The sequence below is a fragment of the Lissotriton vulgaris genome, chromosome 2_1 (assembly GCF_964263255.1).
Source record: "Lissotriton vulgaris chromosome 2_1, aLisVul1.2, whole genome shotgun sequence".
Classification (NCBI taxonomy): Eukaryota; Metazoa; Chordata; class Amphibia; order Caudata; family Salamandridae; genus Lissotriton; species Lissotriton vulgaris.
The window spans coordinates 814,776,715-814,798,956 of NC_141687.1; the positions used below are offsets into that span (position 1 = coordinate 814,776,715).

The 22,242-nt window shown below is 46.5% G+C and overlaps 1 protein-coding gene across 2 annotated transcripts in view; it reads left to right on the top strand.

The window, feature by feature from the left end:
• Positions 1-2,830: 2,830 nt before the first annotated feature.
• Positions 2,831-22,242, top strand: part of PLEKHA3 (pleckstrin homology domain containing A3) — a 233,909-nt gene continuing 214,497 nt past the window's right edge. Inside the window, exon 1 of one of the 2 annotated variants that reach the window (XM_086956203.1) lies at positions 2,831-3,119. In XM_086956203.1, the coding sequence (XP_086812329.1) occupies positions 3,080-3,119 (40 nt within the window). In that variant the 5' untranslated portion in view covers positions 2,831-3,079. The remainder of the gene's footprint in view (positions 3,120-22,242) is intronic. The other variant, XM_086956204.1, reaches the window with a different exon arrangement.

Sequence of the window (22,242 nt, forward strand, 5' to 3'; positions counted from 1 at the left end):
CTCCCAATACTCACAAACGATACAAAGGTGCTTGGAAGCGGTGGTGTGATTGGTGTGTTCAACGGAAAGTTGATCCAGTTTCAGCAGATGTCTCCTTGATCATTAATTTTCTGGCGTCCCTAGCCTCTTCAGGTCTAGCTTATAGGACAGCCAATAATTTTCGTTCCGCTATTTCGGCTGGCCACATCCAGATTGATGACAAGCCTGCTGGTGAGCACCCCTTCATTTCCAAATTACTTAAAGGTATTAGTCTCTCGAAACCGCCCAATCCTAAGTATGTCTCTTTATGGGATGTTTCCATAGTTTTGCGGTTCTTGGAGGCTTGGCCTTTTAATCCGTTGTTGTCCCGCAAGCAGTTGTCTGCTAAGTTGACCATGTTGTTGTGTCTTGTCTCTTGTAAACGAGTGTCGGATGTCCACGCATTGGATCTTGCGGGTCGCAGTTTTACGCCTGAGGGTGTTACATTTCGTCTTTCCAGACTAAGTCTAATACTGCTTTGATTACGTATCCATCTTTTCCCACTCATCCCAACCTTTGCGTTGTGCAGTGTCTCAAGGATTACGAAGTAAGTACTGCTTCTTTACGTTCAGATATGCAGGGTCAATTGTTAATTGCTTTACAGAAACCATTTCGCCCTGGGACCCTAGCTACTTTAGCACGCTGGGTACGATGGCTCATGTCAGAAGCTGGCATTGATGTGTCTGTGTTTGGTGCACATTCTGCACGTGGGGCGATGGCTTCTAAAGCTTTCTCCATGGGTGTCACCCTTTTTGACATTATGAAGGCCGCAGATTGGTCCTGTGATTCAGTTTTCAAAATGTTTTATTATAAACCAATAGATCATATTGCTTCTGTGGTGGTGGATCAGCTTTGAACAAGCATAATCGGAGCCTCCTGTCCTGACATAGAATTCAAAATTTGCAAACATACGTGACAAGAATTTTCAATTCTATTAAGGACAAGGAGGCGAGGATTATACCACCCATTGTAATTGATTTGCATTGTTATTTGCTGTAATCTGTATTCATGATGTTGCAAAAATCTCTTATTCCTTGTTTCCCCCCCCCTGGTTTGCATTCTTATTCTCTTGCACTATTTGGGTATTACGGCTTTATGTCTCTTTCAGGTTCAGACCCGAAGTAGAGTTTGCCGGTTCCACTCGTCTGTGTTTCCTCTCTTTCCTGGTTCGGGGACCAAGTGTTCTTCTACTGCCTGCTTCCAGTTCCTTTGGATACCTGCGGCGTGTTTTGTTCTGTTCCTATTGGTCTACGTTGGATTGCCTTCTGGACTTGAACTGTTTCCTCAACAAAGAAAGAGGAAGAAGGACTAGCATTGTGACCTTTTATACTGTATACTCTATGGTTATTCCCTAGTGTTCATGGGAAATGTAGTTTTTTGTTATCTTATTGGCTGTGGAGCATTTCATGAAAGAAATGAGAAAAGCATAATCCTCGCCTCCTTGTCCTTAATAGAATTGAAAATTCTTGTCACGTATGTTTGCAAATTTTGAATCCTAACCCATTACCCGTTTATTCAGGTGGTCAACAATGTACTAAGAATGATGCTAATGGTCAAAATGTCACATGTGATCAAGTCCATTCTTCCTTTGGTAGACCAATTCGAGCACCAAAAAGATTTAATGAATTTGTTAGATTTTAATCTCTTTTCTGTAAATTTCTTTGTTTTTCTTTTCTTTTTATTGTTGTAAGGGGGAAGGTGATGTAGTATTGTATTTTATTATACATCGCGCGAAGTGTACTCGCGTCACTGCGCGCATAGTAAACTTGTTATTGATTAAATGTGTGTCACTCGCGCACGGACGGCTGTTCTGCGGTTGGCCTTTGTCACCGTTGGTTTTACCGCAGAGCAGACGCTTCGTGTTCGGGTGGAGTTTATGATATGGAATAAATTGGATTATCTTCATCAAAAGGACTCGCTCTCACATTCTTTCGAGCTTGTCACAGCCACACTTGCACCGCAGGGACATACATTGCGCACGGCCATCAGCAGTAAGGGTGAATCGTGTTTCCAAGTTCATGCAAAAATTATAACTTTTAATACTTTTTCAGTTCTTCTCAAAGCAGTGATCTGATGTGATAAGAAATGCTTTCGCGTGTTAAGAAACACAGTTTTTATAATTCCGAACGCACGTCATTCTATTTTAATTATTACGTGTTTGTTGCTCATGCAGGGGCATTTAGAACGAGATCCTCAACTCGGTTTTCTCTGGTAACTCATCTACCTCCACTCTGAACCGTCCATCTTCGCTGTCTTTCGTACAAGCGTCCTCTATTACAAAACCCCAATTGTCCCCTCAAAAGTAAAACGCTGGGGGACGCAGAGCCACGGAGCACCGGTAATCTTAGAGAGTCAAAATACTACCGAATGTCAACCTGAGTAAAGTAAGATTCACAGAATATACAATACCTGCCTTGGCCAAGTGCGCGAGGTTTAACTGTACCAGCGCGACATTGAATATACAAGAATGTCAACAAACGACTCGATGGCATACGTTTGGCAGCCATATTGAAATGGTTATTTTTCCCACACCTTGCCGCTGCCGAAATGAGAAAACCCCCAAAACATAAATAATTGTCGACACTATCAATTTAATTGTAACCGTTTTATCGACAAAAAATAAAAAGTCAACATTTTTTCTTTTTAGCATTTATAATCACACGATCGTATGGTTGTTTTATAATTCCTAGAACATAGTAATTCATGACAATTTAAGCCACATATTTTAAAAGAAAGTTGAATATTTGTTTTCAGTATTGACGAATTACCGTTGTAGATCGTTGTTTTATGTACTCTTTCCCTGTCGTTTTGTGATTTCGGTTTGTTTTTAGGGACGTTTCAGCATGTTATGACTTGACGTGCCTACGCTGGAAACTGGGTTTCCGGTAGCCCCTGAAACCTGGGGCTTAATGGGGAGGCGGTAGTGTAGTTACCCCTCCCCCTACTCACCTCTGTCTGACCTCCTGAGACTGGGACAGAGCTAAGAGTGGGACAGGGCAGGAGGAGGAAAGGCTCCAGGGATCGCCGGAAAGATGCGCGAAGGACAAGTGTGACGCGAAGGATGGAAGGAGTTCTATACAAATGGACCAATTACATGACAGGTACCTGCCTGCTTTTGTGGTTCAATGCTGTGCCCATCTCAGTTACGTTAGTAACCACATTGTTTACCTCCACTGATCTAGAGTGACCTTGGAAATTCACCGGCTTCTGTTAACCTAGGCGTTGAATATTTCCCTAGACTTGGTAACAAATGGAGTTAAGAGATCGTCTGTATATTTTGCAGCCACCACACATGAGCTTCCGATGCAGTATAAACAGGAAGCAAGTAAAAGAATGACGTGTGTTGTTGTAACAACAACAAACCAGCACACACGTTGCCAGCATTTGTGTGGTGCGTTCCTACCTTGTATATGATTCTGTGGTGCTTTTGGAGTATGAGCGCCCTTTACGATTAGCGTTGACTATGGTCAAGATTGTCTGTAGCTGTGTTTAAATATGAGAAACTTAGTTTAGAATATTGGTTAGTAACGGTTTGTGTGGTTTATGGATCACATAGGCAATGTGGTAGCTTGTCGGGAATCTTTCTAGTGTTTGCTTATGAAGGTGTTTGCTTAAGGACGTTTACTCTTGATTTTGATTCACATGGTGCGTACTCGATTGCTCAACTTGGGGAGACCGTCCTTTTGAGATTCCATTTTACTTGAGTATATTGCTTCGATAAAATAGTGTGCACATTGTTGTAGATTGGAGTTTAAATAAAACGAGGAAAAGTAGAAGTATATTTTCTTAAGTATTTATTTAAGTATAACGAGCTTGCGGAAGGAAGGGAACAGCTGTCAGAAGATGACAGAGGACATGGGGTCATGGGTGTACGTCATATAAATACCAACATAACATTCCAATGTATGTCACCACGATGACCAATCACAGTTGAGGGAAAGGGGGAAGGCCAGGAGGGGAGGAGGAAGACTAGACCTGCAACATCTCCCCTTTATCTAAAACGAAGGTGAAATAATTATAACAACTCATAGTCTTTGAGGCCTGCAGGTAACTTAGCTATTCTCCTAAACCGGGTACAAGTACCCTCCCAACCTCCATGACATTTAGCACCTTCTTCACTGGATACACTGGAAGTACTGGGTTTGGGATCAGACTCACAGTCAGCGATGGCTTGTCTCTCAGCTACTCTGCCTTCGCCATGCCTCTCTTCAATATCAGTAACAGCATTCCTTTCATCATCTCTAAGCATTTTCCCCATGTCATAGTTAACAGGTTGACAACCGTCTTCTTTGTGTGATAAATAAACTTGTTGATCATCTTCACCTGAATAAGTATTCAACCATGAAAATTCCCTGTCAACCAGTTCTTTGTTTTTGAATCCCTCAAACCATAACTCTGCCTGGCTTTTACTCAGACATATGGCGTCGCTCTTGTTGCGCCACCCCAGAAAGCTCAAACAAATGGCACTATCTGTGACTTCGACCACCTCATCGGGGTTATAGTACTTGGACTCTCCTTTGTGTTGTCCATCATGTCTTTTGATAAGTGCCCAATCACCCTTGTTAAACTTTTTGTTAACAGTCTTGTGTACCTTGTCGTGATAGTTTAGCTTTGACTTGGCTATCAACGATCTTCTGCTTAACATGAATCTGCTCATCACTTATGACCACAGGATCAGGTAAACCTGACTCAAACCCCTCAATTTTAGGCACAATCTCATTATCGCATCTTCTCCCCCTCATTAAGAAGAATGGGGAAAAACCTGTTACACTGTTTGGCGTAGAATTGTATGCAAATACTCTTTCCTGGATGAATTTTTTTACAGGAATATTAGAAGCTATAGCTAATTGAATGCCATCCTTGATAAATCGGTTCACTCTTTCAATTTGCCCATTAGACTTTGGGGAGTATAAAGGAGTTTTCTCTCGTCTGATGCCATGCGAGTTCAGAAATTCTGTCATTTTGTTGGAAGTAAGCTGCTTCCCATTATCTGATACAGTATGCGTAGGCTTCCTTCAATGGAGAAACATGTGTCCAAAAAGTCAATGACAGAGTCTGAGTCAATAGTTTGGACAAATTTATGGTATATCCATTTGCTGTAGTAGTCACTCATAACGATGAGAAATCTGGATTCCCGGTCTAACACTTGGAACGGTCCAGCCATGTTGATAGCAATCTTGTACCACGCTGAATTTGGGATGGATACCAGTTGCATCTCCTGAACTCCTGGTGTCCGGTGCTTGTCGGATCTAATACATACAATACATTTCTCCACAAATAAGTTAACATCAATGTCCATCTGAGGCCATCAATATTGTTCCTTTAGCCTCTTTTTGGTCACAGTGGCACCTAAATGAGTATTGTGGGCAGTAGCTATCAATTTGTTTCTCAGTTTAAATGGGGGGAACTAATAAATCACCCCTCATTAGAAACCCGTCAACACAACTTAATTCCTCTGACACCTGGAAGAAGGTTTTGAATTCAGGAGACAATTTCGAACAGGGGGCCACTTGTGGGACATGAAATTTATAACCTTCATTAAAACAGTATCAGTATTCATGGCTTCTAACCACTCTTTTTCTGACATTACATTTCCAGTTATATGAATGCTGGATATGGATGAGACTACACACTCAGTGTCATCCTCATTCTGTCTCTCGACATTTTCAGTGGGTAGCCTTGAAAGAAAATCTGCTCCAATATTGTCCTTGCCTGATATGTGTTTAATAGAGAAATTATATTCTTGCAGTTTTGCCAGCAATCTCACCAACCTGACTGAGGCCTTACCGTTACCTCTGCCATACCCATCAAACAAGAATGTGAGAGGCTTGTGGTCGGTAACTAATTCAAAATCCTTTCCCCACAAATACATTTTCAGTTTGTTCACCGCCCACACACATGCGAGAGCCTCCCACTCAATAGTACTGTAATTCTTCTCCGCCTCTGTCAATCTGCGTGAAATGAACGCTATTGAGTGAACCTGTTAATTGACTTTCTGAGTGAAAACTGCGCCTATACCCACTGAGTTGGCATCTACAGTAATTATGTTGGTACCTTTTGTATCAAATGGTTTTAAAGTGGGCGCTTTTACAATAGACTTTTTGATTTCTGCAAAAGATACCTCTTGCTGTGCATCCCATTTAAATTGCTCACCTTTGCGCAAAAGAGCTCTCAGGGGCTCAACTAATTCTGCATAGTTTTCTATAAATCTTGAATAGTATTCGCTGAGTCACAAAAAAGACCTCAGCGAATCTCTATCTTCTGGTTTGGGGGCTTCAGAAATTGCCCTGACTAAATTCATCTTAGGTTTGATACCATCTTGGCTAAGTACATGGCCTAGATATTCCAATTCAGTTTTAAGAAATTCACATTTTGTTCTTTGAAAGTCATTCCCCTCTCCTTTAACTTACCAAGTACCTTATCTAGAATGACATTATGTTCACTTACAGATTGAGCATGGATGAGAATGTCATCCTGAAACTTCTGTACGCCTTTCATCTGCCCAAACATATTCTCCATTAGCTTTTGGAAGACGCTAGCTGAGGACGCCAACCCAAAAGGTAATCGTACATATCTGTAAGCTCCAAGGGGTGTGATAAACGTGGTCAACTCTTTGGATTCCTCATCAAGCTTAACTTGATGGTACGCTGACCTGAGGTCGATAAGGGAAAAAAATTTAGAACCTGCAGTTGCAGCTAGGATCTCTTGAATTCTGGGAAGGGGAAAACAATCTACAAGAATATTTTTATTGAGTGACCGGAGGTCTGCACACAGGCGGAACCCACCATTCCTCTTTTTTTATCAAAACAATCCCCGAAATCCATTCAGCAGAATCTGCTGGTTCGATAATTCCTTCACTCACCAATTTTTCTAGAACACATTTTAAATCATTTTTGACTGTTAGGGGTAGAGACCTGACTCTTTGTCTTACAGGCACTGCGTCTTTTTTTTAGAATGATCTTATGTACAAAGCCCTTTTACACAGCCTATTCTATCTTCAAACAATGAGTCATATTTACTAAGAATAGTGGATATGCTTTCATTTTTGCATGTGAGTGCAGAAACATTTATGCTTGGTATAAACCCCTCATCAAGTACGATGGGGTCTTCGGCTCCAGGCTTCAAAATTATTTTCAATTTTGCTAAGTCTCTGCATCCCACAATGTCCCTGCCGCGTTCCGCGACATATATCTTTGTTTTCACACATCTACCTTTGATATTTAGAATGTCTTCAAAGTACCCAAAGATATTGATGTCAGATTCCCCGAAAGCTTTGGGATTGACATCAGATTCAATCAAGTCCACTTGTGGCCAATACTGAAGAAATTTCTTGTCAGAAACTATTGTAATTGGCGAACCGGAATCTGCCATAATGTTAAGTTGAACTTCTCCTACAGTGGCCACCCCTAATGGGCCTTTAATATTTTTGTATTCCTCCTCAATGGTAAGTACAATATTAGAACACATATTCTCGTCGAAATCTTCTACACAGCTTACCTTTGTGGGCGTAAATCGGTTTTTGGCCAAAAGTACCACACACCCCCGCAAAATGCCCTACCTTTAGACATCTTGTACACTTCTTCCCCAATGCCGGGCAATTCAAGGAATCAGCCTTGTGATTGTGAGAACCACATCTATAACATACAAATTGAGATGTATTAAAATTTGCATGTGCTTTAAATTTGTTGATAGAAACATTATCGCTCTTCTTTTTGTCATTTACTAAATACACATTAGAATTTTTGTTTGTAGCTCCAGTTATTTCCCTTGACCCTTTTTAATGATCTTTCGATACCTTTTGCAATGTCAATAGCTTCTGATAGGGTATGTCTTTTGCATGCTAACAGCCGCTCTTGAATTTTTCTTTCATAACAGTGGAAGACCAACTGGTCACATATATACTCATCAACCCTATCTTGATAGTCACACTTAGTTGCCAAAACTCTCAAAGCTGCTATGTATTCCTCTACATTTTCAGATTGTTTTCTCATAGTGAATCGGTGTCTGCCCACCATTATATTTTTCTCCTCATCAAATTGTCTTTCCAATCTCTTGACAGCTTCCTGAAATTCATCTAATGGAATAAATTGGCCTGGTGGTGGTTCATACTCTGGCAGACTATAAAACATTTCTTGCCCTGCCACACCCAACAGCCCAACAAGAATTGCCGTTTTCCTTTCAGCGTCAAACTTTTTACCATTAATGACAATCAAATAGTTTTCGAATGACCTGTACCAACTGCGCCATTTCATGACCGGTTTACTAGGTTTGTTTAAAAAAACTGCTGGCGCATTGAAGTTCGACTCACTGGTCATGTTTTCCAGATTGGTTTCTGAAGCCTCTTTTTTAATAAAGAAATCAATTTTGAATGGTTAAAATTCACTGAGTAATTATGAGAAGAAAACGTTTCTTTTATAAAAAGCTTGTAGCGACCTGTGCCAATAGAATATATCGTGTGAATATATTGCACGTTTTAATTACCTTCGGCTCCGATGCGCCGCTGTGAAAGGAATGTTCATCACAAAATGTCGTCACGTTGCCCATGTCGATGACGTCGTGACGTGATCAGCTTTGCTGTTTGACAAACAGCTGTGTTCATAGAATGACGGTTGACACAGCGTGTGAGGAACAAGAATGACAGTTGAACTGTCACGCGTCAACTACCGTTGAACTCCTCCAATGATCAGCTACACGCTGTGGAGACGCACGTTACCACAATTTACTCGAAGAATCAATCGGCACGAAACCAAAAGTAATCCGTAACTTGCCTTTTAGTTTCTAATAATTCTCCTGTCACGAAAACTGCAACTCCGATGATTTCGTCAGCTTTACGCCCACGTGAAATTCTCGGTCACAAATTGCAGTAACACCGAAACACAATGGAAAATATCAAATTAAAATGTATCCGAATATTTATAAACAAATGCAATAAGAGCACTTGCCTTGAAGATTAGGTTAAGTCACTCCAGAAGAAATCCCTGCGCAAGCTCGTCTCTTGAAAGCACGCCCCAAACTCGTCGCCAAATATGTTGTAGATTGGAGTTTCAATAAAACGAGGAAAAGTAGAAGTATATTTTCTTAAGTATTTATTTAAGTATAACGAGCTTGCGGAAGGAAGGGAACAGCTGTCGGAAGATGACAGAGTACATGGGGTCATGGGTGTACGTCATATAAATACCAACATAACATTCCAATGTACGTCACCATGATGACCAATCACATTTGGGGGAAGGCCAGGAGGGGAGGAGGAAGAATAGACCTGCAACACACATGCAGTGTGATATGTTTGACAAAGAGTGACAGCGGACTTGTATATTTCTCGAAACTTAACCCCGATGCCCAGTAGTATTGACAGTGTACAAGCCAGCGACTTTGTTAAAAGTGCGACTAATATGGGGAGCAGAGGGCATACTTGCTTCATCCCCAAGTTATGTTTATTGAGGAGCAAAAGCACACAATCAATCTGAAGTCTAGCTGTTGATTAGGTAGTTAATAGTCTAATCCAGACAAATAATTTCCCATTGATTCCGAGTCACTCCAAGGTTGCAAATAGGAACTGCAATTCAGTGCTAGCAAAATCTTTTGTGTTGTAAATAAATAATGACACAGCTTTCTATTCTGGATTTAATTGGTGTAGTTACTAGTGTGCGAAGGTTGTTTTTATGTGGAGCGACCTGGCATAAGCCCCAATTGTTTTAATACTACCAGTTCTTCGAGGAGAGGGAGTGGTCGCGATTGCTATCATCTTCACCAGTATCTTAGTATCCATGTTGATAAGAGAAATAAACGATATTTGGCTTCAGTAATGTGACAAGGCCTCTCATAGTGTAAGAGGTAGGATACCTACATTCCTAGCTTTCTCATTCAAATACGGGCAGAATAGATCAGCAACTTTTTTTCATAGAAGTCCAGACCGAGCCTATCGCTTCACCACTTATACATCTTTGATCAAAGTTTGTAATTCCTCCACGAGATAGGAGTTAGCCTGCACACACACTCCATCCATTCTAGTGCTATTCTGTCAAGGTAAGCAGTTTTTTTGGTGTCCGTTATGTTGTTCAGGAGGTGTGAAGGTCTGCATAGAAATTTTGAAATTCCTGGAAGATCTTATCTGTACCTTGCATTGTGTCACCTGTATATTGTTCAATTTCAGTGATGGCTGTTGCAGCCCAGGGTCTTCTGATCGGATTTGCCAAGGTTCTAATGAACAATTCCCCAAGGAGATCACAGCTTGGATCCAGCGTCCCAATGTGAAACGAGAGGCAGGTTTACCCCTACCAGCCAAACCAAAGGTCACAAAAAGGGAGTCAGAAGACCGAAACCCAGCAGAATGAGCAACATAAACAGACAAGGCACGCCTCACATCCAAAGAATGGAGCAAGATGTCAGAAGACGAGGAAGGAGAAGGACAGAGTGAAGGTAATACCAACTCCTGGGAAGAATGGAAACGTGAACACATTTTTGGGAAAAACCCGGGGTCCAAAGAAAGGACCACCGTGGCGTCCAGAAACCTCAAAAAGGGGGGAGAGCAACGTAATGCCGTAAGCTCGCCCAACCTCCTAGCAGAAGTAACAGCCACCAAAAAGGCAACCTTGAAAGACAGGAATTTCAATTCCACGGACTCCAAAGGCTCAAAGGGAGGGGACTGCAAAGCACCAAAAACCAAAGAAAGATCCCAAGGAGGAACCGGAGAGCGGACAGAAGGAGCAGAAAGAGAGAAACTCCGAAACAGACAGGTAACCAACAACCCATCCGAAGGCAGAAGAGAAGCCGGGTCCCGAAAGGCCTGGATAGCAGCCCACTGACCCTTCAAAGAGGACAGCGCATACCGCTTCTGAAAGCCATCCAAAAAAAATTGAAGAACAGAAGAAACATCACAGGAGGCAGGGGACAGGCCCAGGGCAGCACACCAAGAGGAAAAGGAAGCCCAGTGCTTGGAATAGGAGGTCAAAGTGGACTTCCGACGAGAAGCCTGCATCACAGTGATGAGGTGGTCGGGCAAACCCCGGACTCCAAGAGACAGCCGTTCAACCTCCAGACTGCCAAGGTGAGAGGAACCAACAGGGAGGGAGACGGGGACCCCAGAGGAGACGGGTAGCGGGGCAGAATTCACGGAGGGCCCACCGCCAGACCCAGCAGCAGAGGAAACCAGGAACGAATGGCGAGGCCAATAAGGGAGAACAGCCACCACCTGAGCCCCCACCCGCTGAACCTTCAGCAAGAAAGCAGGAATCAGCGGAAAGGGAGGAAATGCATGGTGGAACCAAGGGGGCCAGAGGACAGACAACGCATCCACTCCCCAAGCCCCTGACTCCGGAGTCCTGGAGCAGAACAGGGGAAGCAGGGCATCGGACCGGGAGGCAAACCGGTCCAGCACCGGAGTCCCGAACCTCCGGCAGAGCAACCGGAAAATCCGAGGGGCAAGACACAGGGAGAGAGAGGACGGGAACCTCCGACTCAAGGAATCTGCAACCACGTTGTCCACACCCCGAATGTGCAGAGCAGAGAGGGCCACCAGATGACACTCGGCCCAACTCTCAATTGCACCCGCCACCAAGTTCAGGGAAAGGCAGCGGGTACTGCCCTGGTGGTTGATGTAGGCCACGGTCACCGTGTTGTCTGACCTCACCAACACGTTGCACCCCTGAAGACGATCCTTGAAAAGGTGAAGCGCCCTCTCCACGGCAGACAGTTCCTTCCAATTCGAAGATTGGGGCGACTCCGAAGGAAGCCAACGCGCCTGTACCGCCTGTGAGAAGTTGGCCCGATATGCAGCGTTCGCTATTCTAGCGACCACTATGTATCGTTCCAAACGACCCTTATGGTGATTGGTTGTAAGTCAACCTTAGACCAGCTATCCTAGTAGCGTGGATACGAGCAGTCTTCGGGCTAAACTCTAGAGGGCATGTTAAGCCAGCTGTAATACCATCACATACCCCTTGAACACCAAGTGAAAGGACACCACACAAGTGTTATGAAAATAAACAGTATATTTATTAGAATCACAACCGCCCTGTACTCTTTATGAGGACAGGGTACTAAGCACAGAACCAAAGCTCTTAGAAAATACTTCAAGTGCACAATTAACACAAGTGCCCGGGGGCACGGAAAGTTTAGTGGTCTCGGGCGGACCCGATAAGGCAAGTCGGAAGCGAGGGACTCGGGACCCTAGAGTAAGGAGGCTATGCAGGCACTGAAATGCCGAAGTTACCTAGCCACGAGGGCTGCGGCTGCACAAGTCTTACAGGCGTCGGGGGTCTTCGCTGACGAGCCAGGAGCCGGAAGAAAAGGAGTTGCTGGCCGGCGACCAGTGATGAATAGTTCGTAGAGATCCAAGCCTGGATCAGAGATCGATGATACCTGAAAGCAGAGGGGACCAAGTTCGTACTACTAGCCAGTAGTCAGAGGGTACCAGGAAGGCACCGGATGGCCGTCACCTCGACTAGGTGAGTGGGCGACGCTAGGCTCTGCAGTCTCACGGACCAGGAGGCGTTGTCGGCGACCAGGATGGAGGTGCGAGCTGTCCCACGAAGGTTGATGCTGTCGGCATCGCTGGGCCCAGGATTTGGGGCAACAAGCCTTGGCAGATCTCAGGGTCACGTGGTGGGCCTAAGATGGCGTCTTGAGTGGACCAGGGGGGTCCGGGGTGCTCCTCTCGAAAAAGGGAGCAAGGGCCGATCTGGAGCAACCAGACCAGCAGCGTTGGTTGTCGGATGTCGTCAAAGAAGGGCACAAGCCAGCGGCTAGTGACCAGACAACGTGCTGAGCAGCGAGCAGAAGGGCCCCGCGCAGATCGTGGAGATGCTGGGAGACTGCACTTCGGTGCTGGAGCTACTCAGGGTCGGGGCTTCTCGGACCCCAGAGCACTCACCCGAGAATTGCTTCGATGGTCGTGCTGGTTAAGAAAGCGTGCAGGTTTTGATGATGGCCGGTCCCTCGAGGTCTCGTCGCACCCACAGATCTCAGCTGAGCTGACGACGTGGGTAGAGGTCAGAGGTGCCAGGGTAGCCGGTTCTCGTCGAGCTGGGCCATCGGATCCTTGAGGAAGGACTTGCAGCAAACCGCAGAGTTCTTTAGATGGTGCCTGCGGATGCAGGGTGACTACTCCTTAGCCACAAGGGAGAAATCTTGAGAAGAGTCTCGAAGTCCTTTCGTAGAAAGTATTCTTGATTCAAAGATGATCTAATTTGGAAGGGTCCCCGCTCCGGCCTTTATCCTAAAGAAAGGGGCGGGTACATGACTAGGTCCTGCCCTAAGGGTGGGACCAGGAAGGGGGGTAGTTACACCCCTCTCCCCCTGCTGGACTTTCCCCAGGTCAGGGGCTGCGCGCCCCTGGAACTGGTTCTAGCCGGCAGATGCGTAGTGAGCACAGGGGTGCCACTCCGCAGTCACCTTCTTGCAAAGCCCTACCTACCCAGAATACACAAACCCTGTCTGGGACGGTGCGAACACCGCCCTTGACAGGAAACCCTTTGTCCAAGCTCTCCTCGCTGGAAGGACTCCCAGCAGCAGGAGGTCAGACTTGTGTCTGTGGTGGCAGCGTCCATTTTGTGGAGCTGAGGCTTCAGTTAACTTTAACCGGGGTTCACAGTTACGCACATGTCGTGTCCCTCTAGAAGGGCGGAATGCTAACCTCGTCGCCAGAATTGGTGAGGGGGCAGCATCCCGATTCGTATGACACCTTACTCGACATGTCTTGATAACGCGATACCGAAGTTACCGATATGATACGCGTTATCATGGAACAGCCATTGGGTCTTGGTTCCGCAAGCTGCAACCGGGCTCGGCTCGTGCCAGAGCCCAATTCACACGGTTCCATGCACTCTGCCTTCAGGATTGTCAAGGCCTGCCATAGGAGTGACTGAGAGGAACTCGGGTGTCCATTTTAAGGTTAGGTATAGGGATACTACACCTACAGCAACGGGCGAGTACGCCACGTGGCCCCAGCTGTCGTGCAGCCAGTTGTGTCAGATTTAGCTGGCCATCCAGGGGTGGCATAATACATGCTTCAGCCCCTGGTAGGCCCTGGGTACACCGATGCCCTGAGTTACAGGGTCTGACAGGGTGGCCCAGTTCCAATTGGGTAATGCACCTAAGGTACACATCAATTTAGCGAGAGAACAGCTAGGCTGTGGGTCTGATTGGCAGGCCCACAGCCCGAGAAAGTCGTAAACCAGTGAAACAAAAGCAAAAAGTCTGGGTGATCATAGGATTGCAGACCCTACTCTCCTACACCGCCCATGGACCCAAAGTCGCACCCCAGCCGGAAGCGCTGGCATCCGTCGTCAACACCAAGGGGGGGCGGAGGATGGAAACACATTCCCTTCGACAGATTCGAAGAATCCAGCCACCACTGTAGAGCAGACACCAACTCTGGAGACACCGGCACAGGAATCGAGAAGTCCAGGACAGGAAAGGGCACCCAACGCTGAACATGCCACAGTAGAGGCCGAAGATGAACCCTGGCCCAGGGCACCGTGAACACAGTGGCAGACATGTGACCCTGAACCACCAGCCACTGCAGGAGAGGAGCCGAATCCCGGGCAAGCAACTTTCTCAGCAACGACTGAAGACCCAGAATCCTGGACTCCGGGAGAAAGACCTTGCCCAGAACCGAGTCGAACACTGCCCCAATGAAGGTCCTCAGATTGGCAGGCTCCAGGTGACTCTTCGGCAGATTGACCAGGAAACCATGATCCCCGAGCGTACGCATGGTCAAGGAAAGGTGGGGAGACATGACCTCCGGAGATGGAGCCTTCAGCAGCCAGTCGTCCAGGTATGGAAACACGGACACCCCCAGGAGATGGAGGACACCCTGGGGAGGACTGGAGGCCAAAGGGAAGGACACAGAATTGCCAGTGACGACCCTCCAGGCAGAAGCGCAGGAACTGCTGATCCCCCAACGCCATCGGAACATGGAGGTAGGCATCCTGGAGATCGAGCGAGGGAATCACCTTCTGCAAAGTTTCCATCTTGAACGGGATTTTGCGCACAAACAAATTCAGGGCCCGAAGATTGATGACCACACGGTAACCCCCCGTGACCTTCGGGACCACAAAGATGATGGAATAAGTCCCCAGCCCACGCTTCGGGGGGGGGGGGTGTTGACCGGGACAATCGCCAGCTTGCTGAACAGAACTTGAACACCCTCTAGCAACGCCAGACGACGAGACGGGTTCGTAGGCAAGGGGGTCACCACAACACCGGAGGTAGGGGGAGGAGACAGGAACTCTATCCGGTAACCCCTGGAAACAACATCCAGCACCCACTGGTCGGAGGTTTTAACCAGCATTCAATAGTATTTTTTTTCCGAACATTATTTAGGCCATTTGCATTAAAAGAGATAAACTTCAACATGTTATTTCATTTTTTAAGAAGGCCATGATTAAAAAACATGTTAAAAAGCAAATATAGTAAGTATGTATGTTAAAAAGGTTATTTAACAGTACAGTATAATAATAAACATCAAAAGACCCTCTTTTTGTGCAAATAGGGACGATCTTTTTGTACAATGATGGGTGAGTACTCAGTGCAGATGTAGTAACGGAACCATATAGGTAGCAGCAAACCCTTACTTTGTGCAAAACAGGCAAGTAAACAGTACAGTACAGTGTTATAATAAATACCAAGGAACCTCTCTTTTGTGCAATTAGGCATATATAAAAAAAAGCACGTTGTATATCAATAAATAAATACTTAGTACCGGTGTAATAGCAGCAAAAATAGATAGCAGCAGATCCTTACTTTGTGCAATGTCATAAAATAAACAGTGCAAATATATAATAGCAGCAGGCCCTTTCTTTGTGTAAACTAGGCAAATAAGCAATATATGTATTAAAGCCATGTTAAGATCAGATAATCTTGTATATGCCGTATCTGAGCTAATCTTGAAAATAGAACCAACAATTTTTCAATATATGAACTCTCCTTTTTTCCCCTGCAACACCTCCCTTCACCACCCCAACTCCCCCAAACCCCCCCCCAACCCCTCCGAGAACCGACGGAACCTCCCCGTGTTCCACTTCTGTCCTTCTCTTTGGTTTCTTCTTTTTGGATGCCATTTCATTGCATCCTTGTGTGCTTCCTGTAGTCGCCTTAGCCCCGCCTCGCAGATAAAAACAAGGATAGGCTATGCTCCAAAATAAACTAAGAAATATAGAACAGAGTGGAGATCCGCTATAAGCTACACTCCTAGGCCTTCTAGAAAAGTCTGGGCTTCGTGTACAATGTAAAGATAAAAAACTTTCCTTTGGCCAATACTTTAAGTTTTGACTGCTGCACAATCATGGCCTGGACTCCCTTGCTTTTAAAAGAGTCAATCAACTTAACAAAGTCTCTACGTTTGTGAGCAGTGGCTGCCGACATATCTGAGAAGATTCTAAAGTTGTTTACACCTTCCGCGTTGAATGATTTCTTAGAGTATGCAGTGTTTAGGATTCTCTCCTTCACCCTGAAATCAGAAAAGTTAAGCAAAATTGTACGCGGATATTTCATATTGTTGGGTTTATATGCCGGAACTCTATGTGCTCTTGTAATTGTCAAATCCCCTTGGAGCTCGGGTATGGCTTTTTTCAAGAGGGACTCTCACCACTTGACTACGTCTTTATCTTCCAGTCCCTCTGGAATGCCTACTAGGCGTAGATTTGACCTCCTGTTGTAATTTTCAAGGTCCTGCAGTTTTTCTACTAACTGGGCTCTTTCTCTATTGACCACCAGCAGGTCTTTCTGTATTGCTGATAGCTAATCCTCCAGGGATTAAATCCTTGTTTCGGCTTCAGTTATCTTTAGGGGAAGAGACCCAAGACTCCCAAAGCATTCTTCCATTTTCGTGAGCCTGTTGTGCAGGTGTGAGTTCTCCTGGGCCTGGGAATGTTTAAGATCTCTTAACTCCTGGAGGATTGTTCCAAGCAAAATTTCGATGGAATTTGTTTTTGTAGTGTTTGGAAGGGAAACTAACCCATTCTCTTGAGATGCTTGAGATGTCTGTGCGCTTAACTCTTGACTTGGAGATTCCATAGAGCACTTGTGGCTCTGGAAAGGGTCTGGGCTTGTGCTGTTGTTCAGAGCCGATGTCGTAGGTATCATAGGGGCCTCTGATATTATTTCCTCAAGGTCCTGGTCCTGGTCAGCCCCTACCGATAACGCTGTCTCTGGTAGCTCTGGTGTAATAGAGCTAGATGACACCCCTCCAGCGCTCAGAGCCTCTTGCGCCAACATGTCATTTTTACCGTCCTGGTTCATCCTCCCCCGCATGGGGGTACTCGAGAGTTGCCCCTGTAGCCCCTGTTTGCCCTGTTGGAGGAGTGGTTTTGTGAAAAGGGGGTACTGCTTCAACTGGTTCCCAGTCCCATGAGGTGGTTTATTTGGTGTAGTATCCACCTGACCCATCTTGGCTCCCTTGTTATTCTCCTCCATCTCTGCATCTCCTTTCACACCTTTCTCGTCACTCTCGCCCTTCTCAACTTTCCCGTCCCCTTTCTCAGAGGCAGTGGCAGAGGCAGTGGGGCTTGATAAAGTTAACTGATCAGGAAGGGACTGGATTTCAGGATCTTCGTCCCCTTCGTCTTCACCTTCCACCCGATCATCTTCATTGACCTCTCCATCCTCCTCATCCTGCTCTCTCAGAACATTATATTTATTTTTTCCCGGTTGTATCTCTGCGTCCTTTTGTCTCAGCGCGCTCACTTGCTGGACCTTTCGTCTGTTTTTTCTTTTGACCACAGGTGGGGTTTTACTGACAGATTTCAGCAGTTCTTTTGCCTGTTCCACCTTGGCCTGTTTGCCCTTTGCTCTCGCAGACATGTCTGGATATCCGCTGGATATCAACTGTGTAATTACTTCTATTTATATTAGGAACCTATCTTGAAACTATCTAAGCTGCTGAAGCTTGCATCTGCACTATAGATGTATTCTAGTCTCTTATTAATACCCCGAGGAGTCTTCAGGGTCTTCAGGAGATCTCCGGGAAGTCTTCGGGATACTGTGACCCCCCCCACTCGGCGGTCGCTTATTTGCTTTAGAGGTTTTTGAAGGGTTGATGGCTCATAAGCGGCGGCGGGGGGGGGGGGGGGTCAGTCCAGCATCTGACAACTGACATCCAAACGCTCCAGCCACTCTAGGGGAACACTGTACTATGCCCGAACCTGATGCTGTATTTACAGGCCAGGACCGGGACAGCATAGGAGTGGGACAACCGATAGAGCAAGTGGTAAGGCAAAGGTGAAGGTGTAGATTGAGCAGTAGTCTTATAGCAGGTGCAGTAGAGTGCAGTGGATGCACAGTAGGACACGCTCACGGTCTGCAGTAAACAATAAACAGTCCAGAGGTGGAGGAGGAGTACGGGTGAGTACGGGTGAGTACGGGTGAGTACGGGTGAGTACGGGTGAGTACGGGTGAGTACGGGTGAGTACGGGTGAGTACAGGTGAGTACGGGTGAGTATGGTGAGTTAGAACGGACAAGCTAGCCAACAGGGATATAACAGGATATAACAGGGATATAACAGAATGTAATGTGCTCATAAGACAAAAGAGTTCAAAGGTCCATGACTCAGCTGCCCGTTTCTTGCCGTTTGCTGACGATGAGAGCAAAGTAAGCAAAGTAAGGAACCCAAAAGTCAATACGCGGCAGACAGGCAGCCCAACGATCTCCCCATTTGGTACCTCAAGAGCTCAAAAGCGCCATTCGACCGCCTTCCTCCGCCCCGTCCTGACTCCGCCTAGCCGTTCCGTTCTCCGTACCGGCCCCCCGCATCTGCGGTGATATCCGGAAATGGAATTTGCCTGAGGCCGCTTACTCCACTCAATCAACCTGGGAAATTAAAGAAAAAAGGCTGAGCGGCGGTCATCGAATCAGCCGCCATGCAGTGCGATTCCCCAGCAGCGTTTTCGCCATTCAGAGCGGCAGCAGCGGCTTGCTCCGCATAGCTTCGGGGGCGGAGCTTCGGCACGCCAGGAAGCACCACGGCGACGTCTGTGGATCACGTCAGCCGTCCATCCGTCCCTCCATCACCTTGACGGCTTGTGTCAGCACGTACACGCCTAGATGACCTATCATACTTGTTGGTGCCTCAGGAAGCAGGACTTGAACTCCCTCCAGCAACGCCAGACAACGAGACGGGTTCGTAGGCAAGGGGGTCACCACAACACCGGAGGGATGGGGAGGAGACAGGAACTCTATCCGGTAACCCTTGGAAACAACATCCAGCACCCACTGGTCGGAGGTTGTCAGCAGCCAAGCAGGGAGGAACAGCCGCAGTCTCCCTCCAACAGCGGGATGACTACCAACGAGACCGGGCACCGGAACGGCGTTGTCTGGAACGAGGAGCGCCAGATCCACCATCCGGCGGGGGCTTCTTCTGGAATCTCCTCGGAAAGGACCTACCAGCACCCCGCTGGCCCTTAAACGAGGACTGCTGAAATCTGGAAGGCTGGCGAAAAGGATATGGCATTCGACAAGGAGGCCCCCTATGAGAAGGAGCATGACGGAACGACAATGAATGCTTCCTTTCTTTAAAGACCTTATGGAGCTTATCCTCCAGGGCGTCCCCAAAGAGATGAGTACCAGAGAACGGCAATCTTAAGGCCATAGAACGCTGTGCAGCATCAGTCTTCCAACCCCGGAGCAGCAAGTTCCGACGGGCAGCAAATGAGGAACCACAAGACTTAGCGGAAGCCCTGACCGAGTCAAAGGCTATGTCCGAAAGGAACTCCGTCTGACGTTCCATAGAGTCCAGCAACTCCGGACAACTGCCCCCCTCCTGCATCGTAGAAAACAAAGTCTTAAAGTCAGCCAGCAAAGACTGCGCAACATAGGCACCATAAACCTCAGAACTAAGAGCCAAGTGAGAGCCAGCATAGGATTTCTTCAGGGCAGAGTCCATCGTTTTATCAACGCCATCCTTCAGGATATTATCATCTGCCATGGAAGGCCGGCCCACCAGAGAAGCAACAATAGAATCCACCTGCACGGAATCGGGCAAGGCAACCTCCATATCCTGCAAAGGATAGAGTTTAGACATAAACCTCGGCATCGCACTATGATCAGGGTCCTTCCACTCCTTCAGGAGGACATCCATAACAAAAGGGTGGATAGGCATAGAAGAAGACACAGGCTTCCTAAACTGCGGCAGAACAGAGTCCATGGAGGTGCTGGGGACAGAGTCATCAGGAAAACTCATATTTTCCTGAACGTGGGAAAGAAGGTCAGGCAACAACTCCTTGTAAACAAATTTGCCCTTGAGACCCACCGCACCCAAGGTAGACTCATCTAAGGAAGCAGAGGAAGAAATATCCAAATAAAGGGCAGCAGCAGCTTCAGAGCGACCCCCAGCTCCCTTCTTGGAAGCCCGGATATCAGATAAAGTTTCCAAAATCAGGCGCTTCGTGTCATCCAAACTGGCACCCCTAGCAGATGGAGCAGAATCCTCACTGTCCGGGGAAGAAGAGGAAGACCGAACAGGAGAGACATGCTTTCTCTTCCTGTGGTGTTTCCCCATAGCACAGAGAGTCACAGGCAACCAGCCAAGAGCACAGTACAGGGACGTAGAGCCGACACTCTCAAAGCAACTCCAAATAATCCCGTCAAGAAAGAATTGCACACACCCACCGGCCGAATCCCATGATAAACGAACGAGGAAAGAGGGGCCGACTACGAGCCTCCAATCAGCTGCCCGCAAAGGAATGCAGCCGGAAAGGGAATCCAACGGAATCCCCATGACGTCACACCGACAGCAACCAATCGGGAAGGAGGAACGAGCACCCAGAGACCAACCCGGTGCTTGAACATGCGGAAATGAGAGGAGAAGCAATGCGGCCGGACCCGCCCCGTATCTCGGAGCAAAGAGCCGACAGCAGCGTAGCACACCAGACCAGCGCGAAGAACCACGACCCAGGACTCCAAAACGCCGAAACACCTGCGTTGAATCCACGAAGAAAAACCGGGGGACCTGAGAAGCCCCGCAAACCAGGTCTCCCGCAGCCAGGGAAAGTCCAGGAAACCCAGCAGCCGACTCTCAAATCCCACGAAGGTCCATGAGCACCCCCAGAGCCCAGCGAAGGAGGGAACCACAGGACAAAACTAAGCAGGTAAGCGCCCGGCACTCACCCAAGCGTCACCCATCAGCATCCACCGACAGGAAACAAAACAGGATGTGCTTGTGGTGGTGAGGTGTGTTATAGCACCTGACAGGAGGGTAGGTGTAGTCTAAAAGCGTTTCCTGTTTTGTTTCCTGTCGTGTGGAATACCTCATGTGTGATGACTGGGTCGAGGACGAGGGACGTAGAGGTAATCCATATTTTCTTGCAGCATTCAATAACGTTATGAGAGCATTTTACCAGAGCATTATGATGACTACTTTGAAATCCCCCCATAATGCTCCTACACTCTCTACCTAGCCTATGTTGTTTGAGGTCTAGTATAGTATCCTTAGTTCACCAGTGCCTCGGAGGGGACACGCCAACAATTCATGCATGAAATTGATCTAGCAGACGTGTGAAGTTTAACGTGAAGCATTTCCATGGAGTGATCAGTTAATATTCTTGCCATATATGCCACTTCTTTAGTTCAGCCGCTAACATCACACACACACCCAGCAGTTAAGTCTAGATGACATCGCACAAGCCTCTGATTAGAAGATGATGGTGCCACAGGTCTATAAGGCACTCTCTTCCATAATATGGTGGAGCACCTTCGCTGCAGCCATTGAGGGACTGGCGGCTGCATTTCGTCTGTCCATTTCTGGCTCTATCATGACTCTAAAATCACCTCCAAGATAATCGTGTGAGGGACCAGTGTTGTACAAGGCACTCTGACTTCTTGGAATTATGTAGGGCATCCCAGATTGGACAACTGTTTGCACAATTGTGTGTATGGGCTGCATATTTTGCTCTGTCTTTATGTTGGCAACACCATAGTGTGCCAATAGACTTAGGGAATAAATTTCCCCTACAGCATAAAGCTTTGGGACTGTGACTGTAGAGTTACTCTGTGGGCCCAAGTTGCTGAGTCATTAATTACATTGTGAACCTGTATATTTTAGTTGGGAGTGAAAGTGCGCTCCTATTGCAGAATGACATTTTCCCTATGATGAAAAATGTAAAATAAACATTACAATATATTATTTGTATTGTTACTCAATATTTCATTGTTTATTCCTTTTGCAAAGTTTGTTCACAGTATCAAACTATATCGCACTTTTATTTTCACATTACAAAATAATTTTGTTC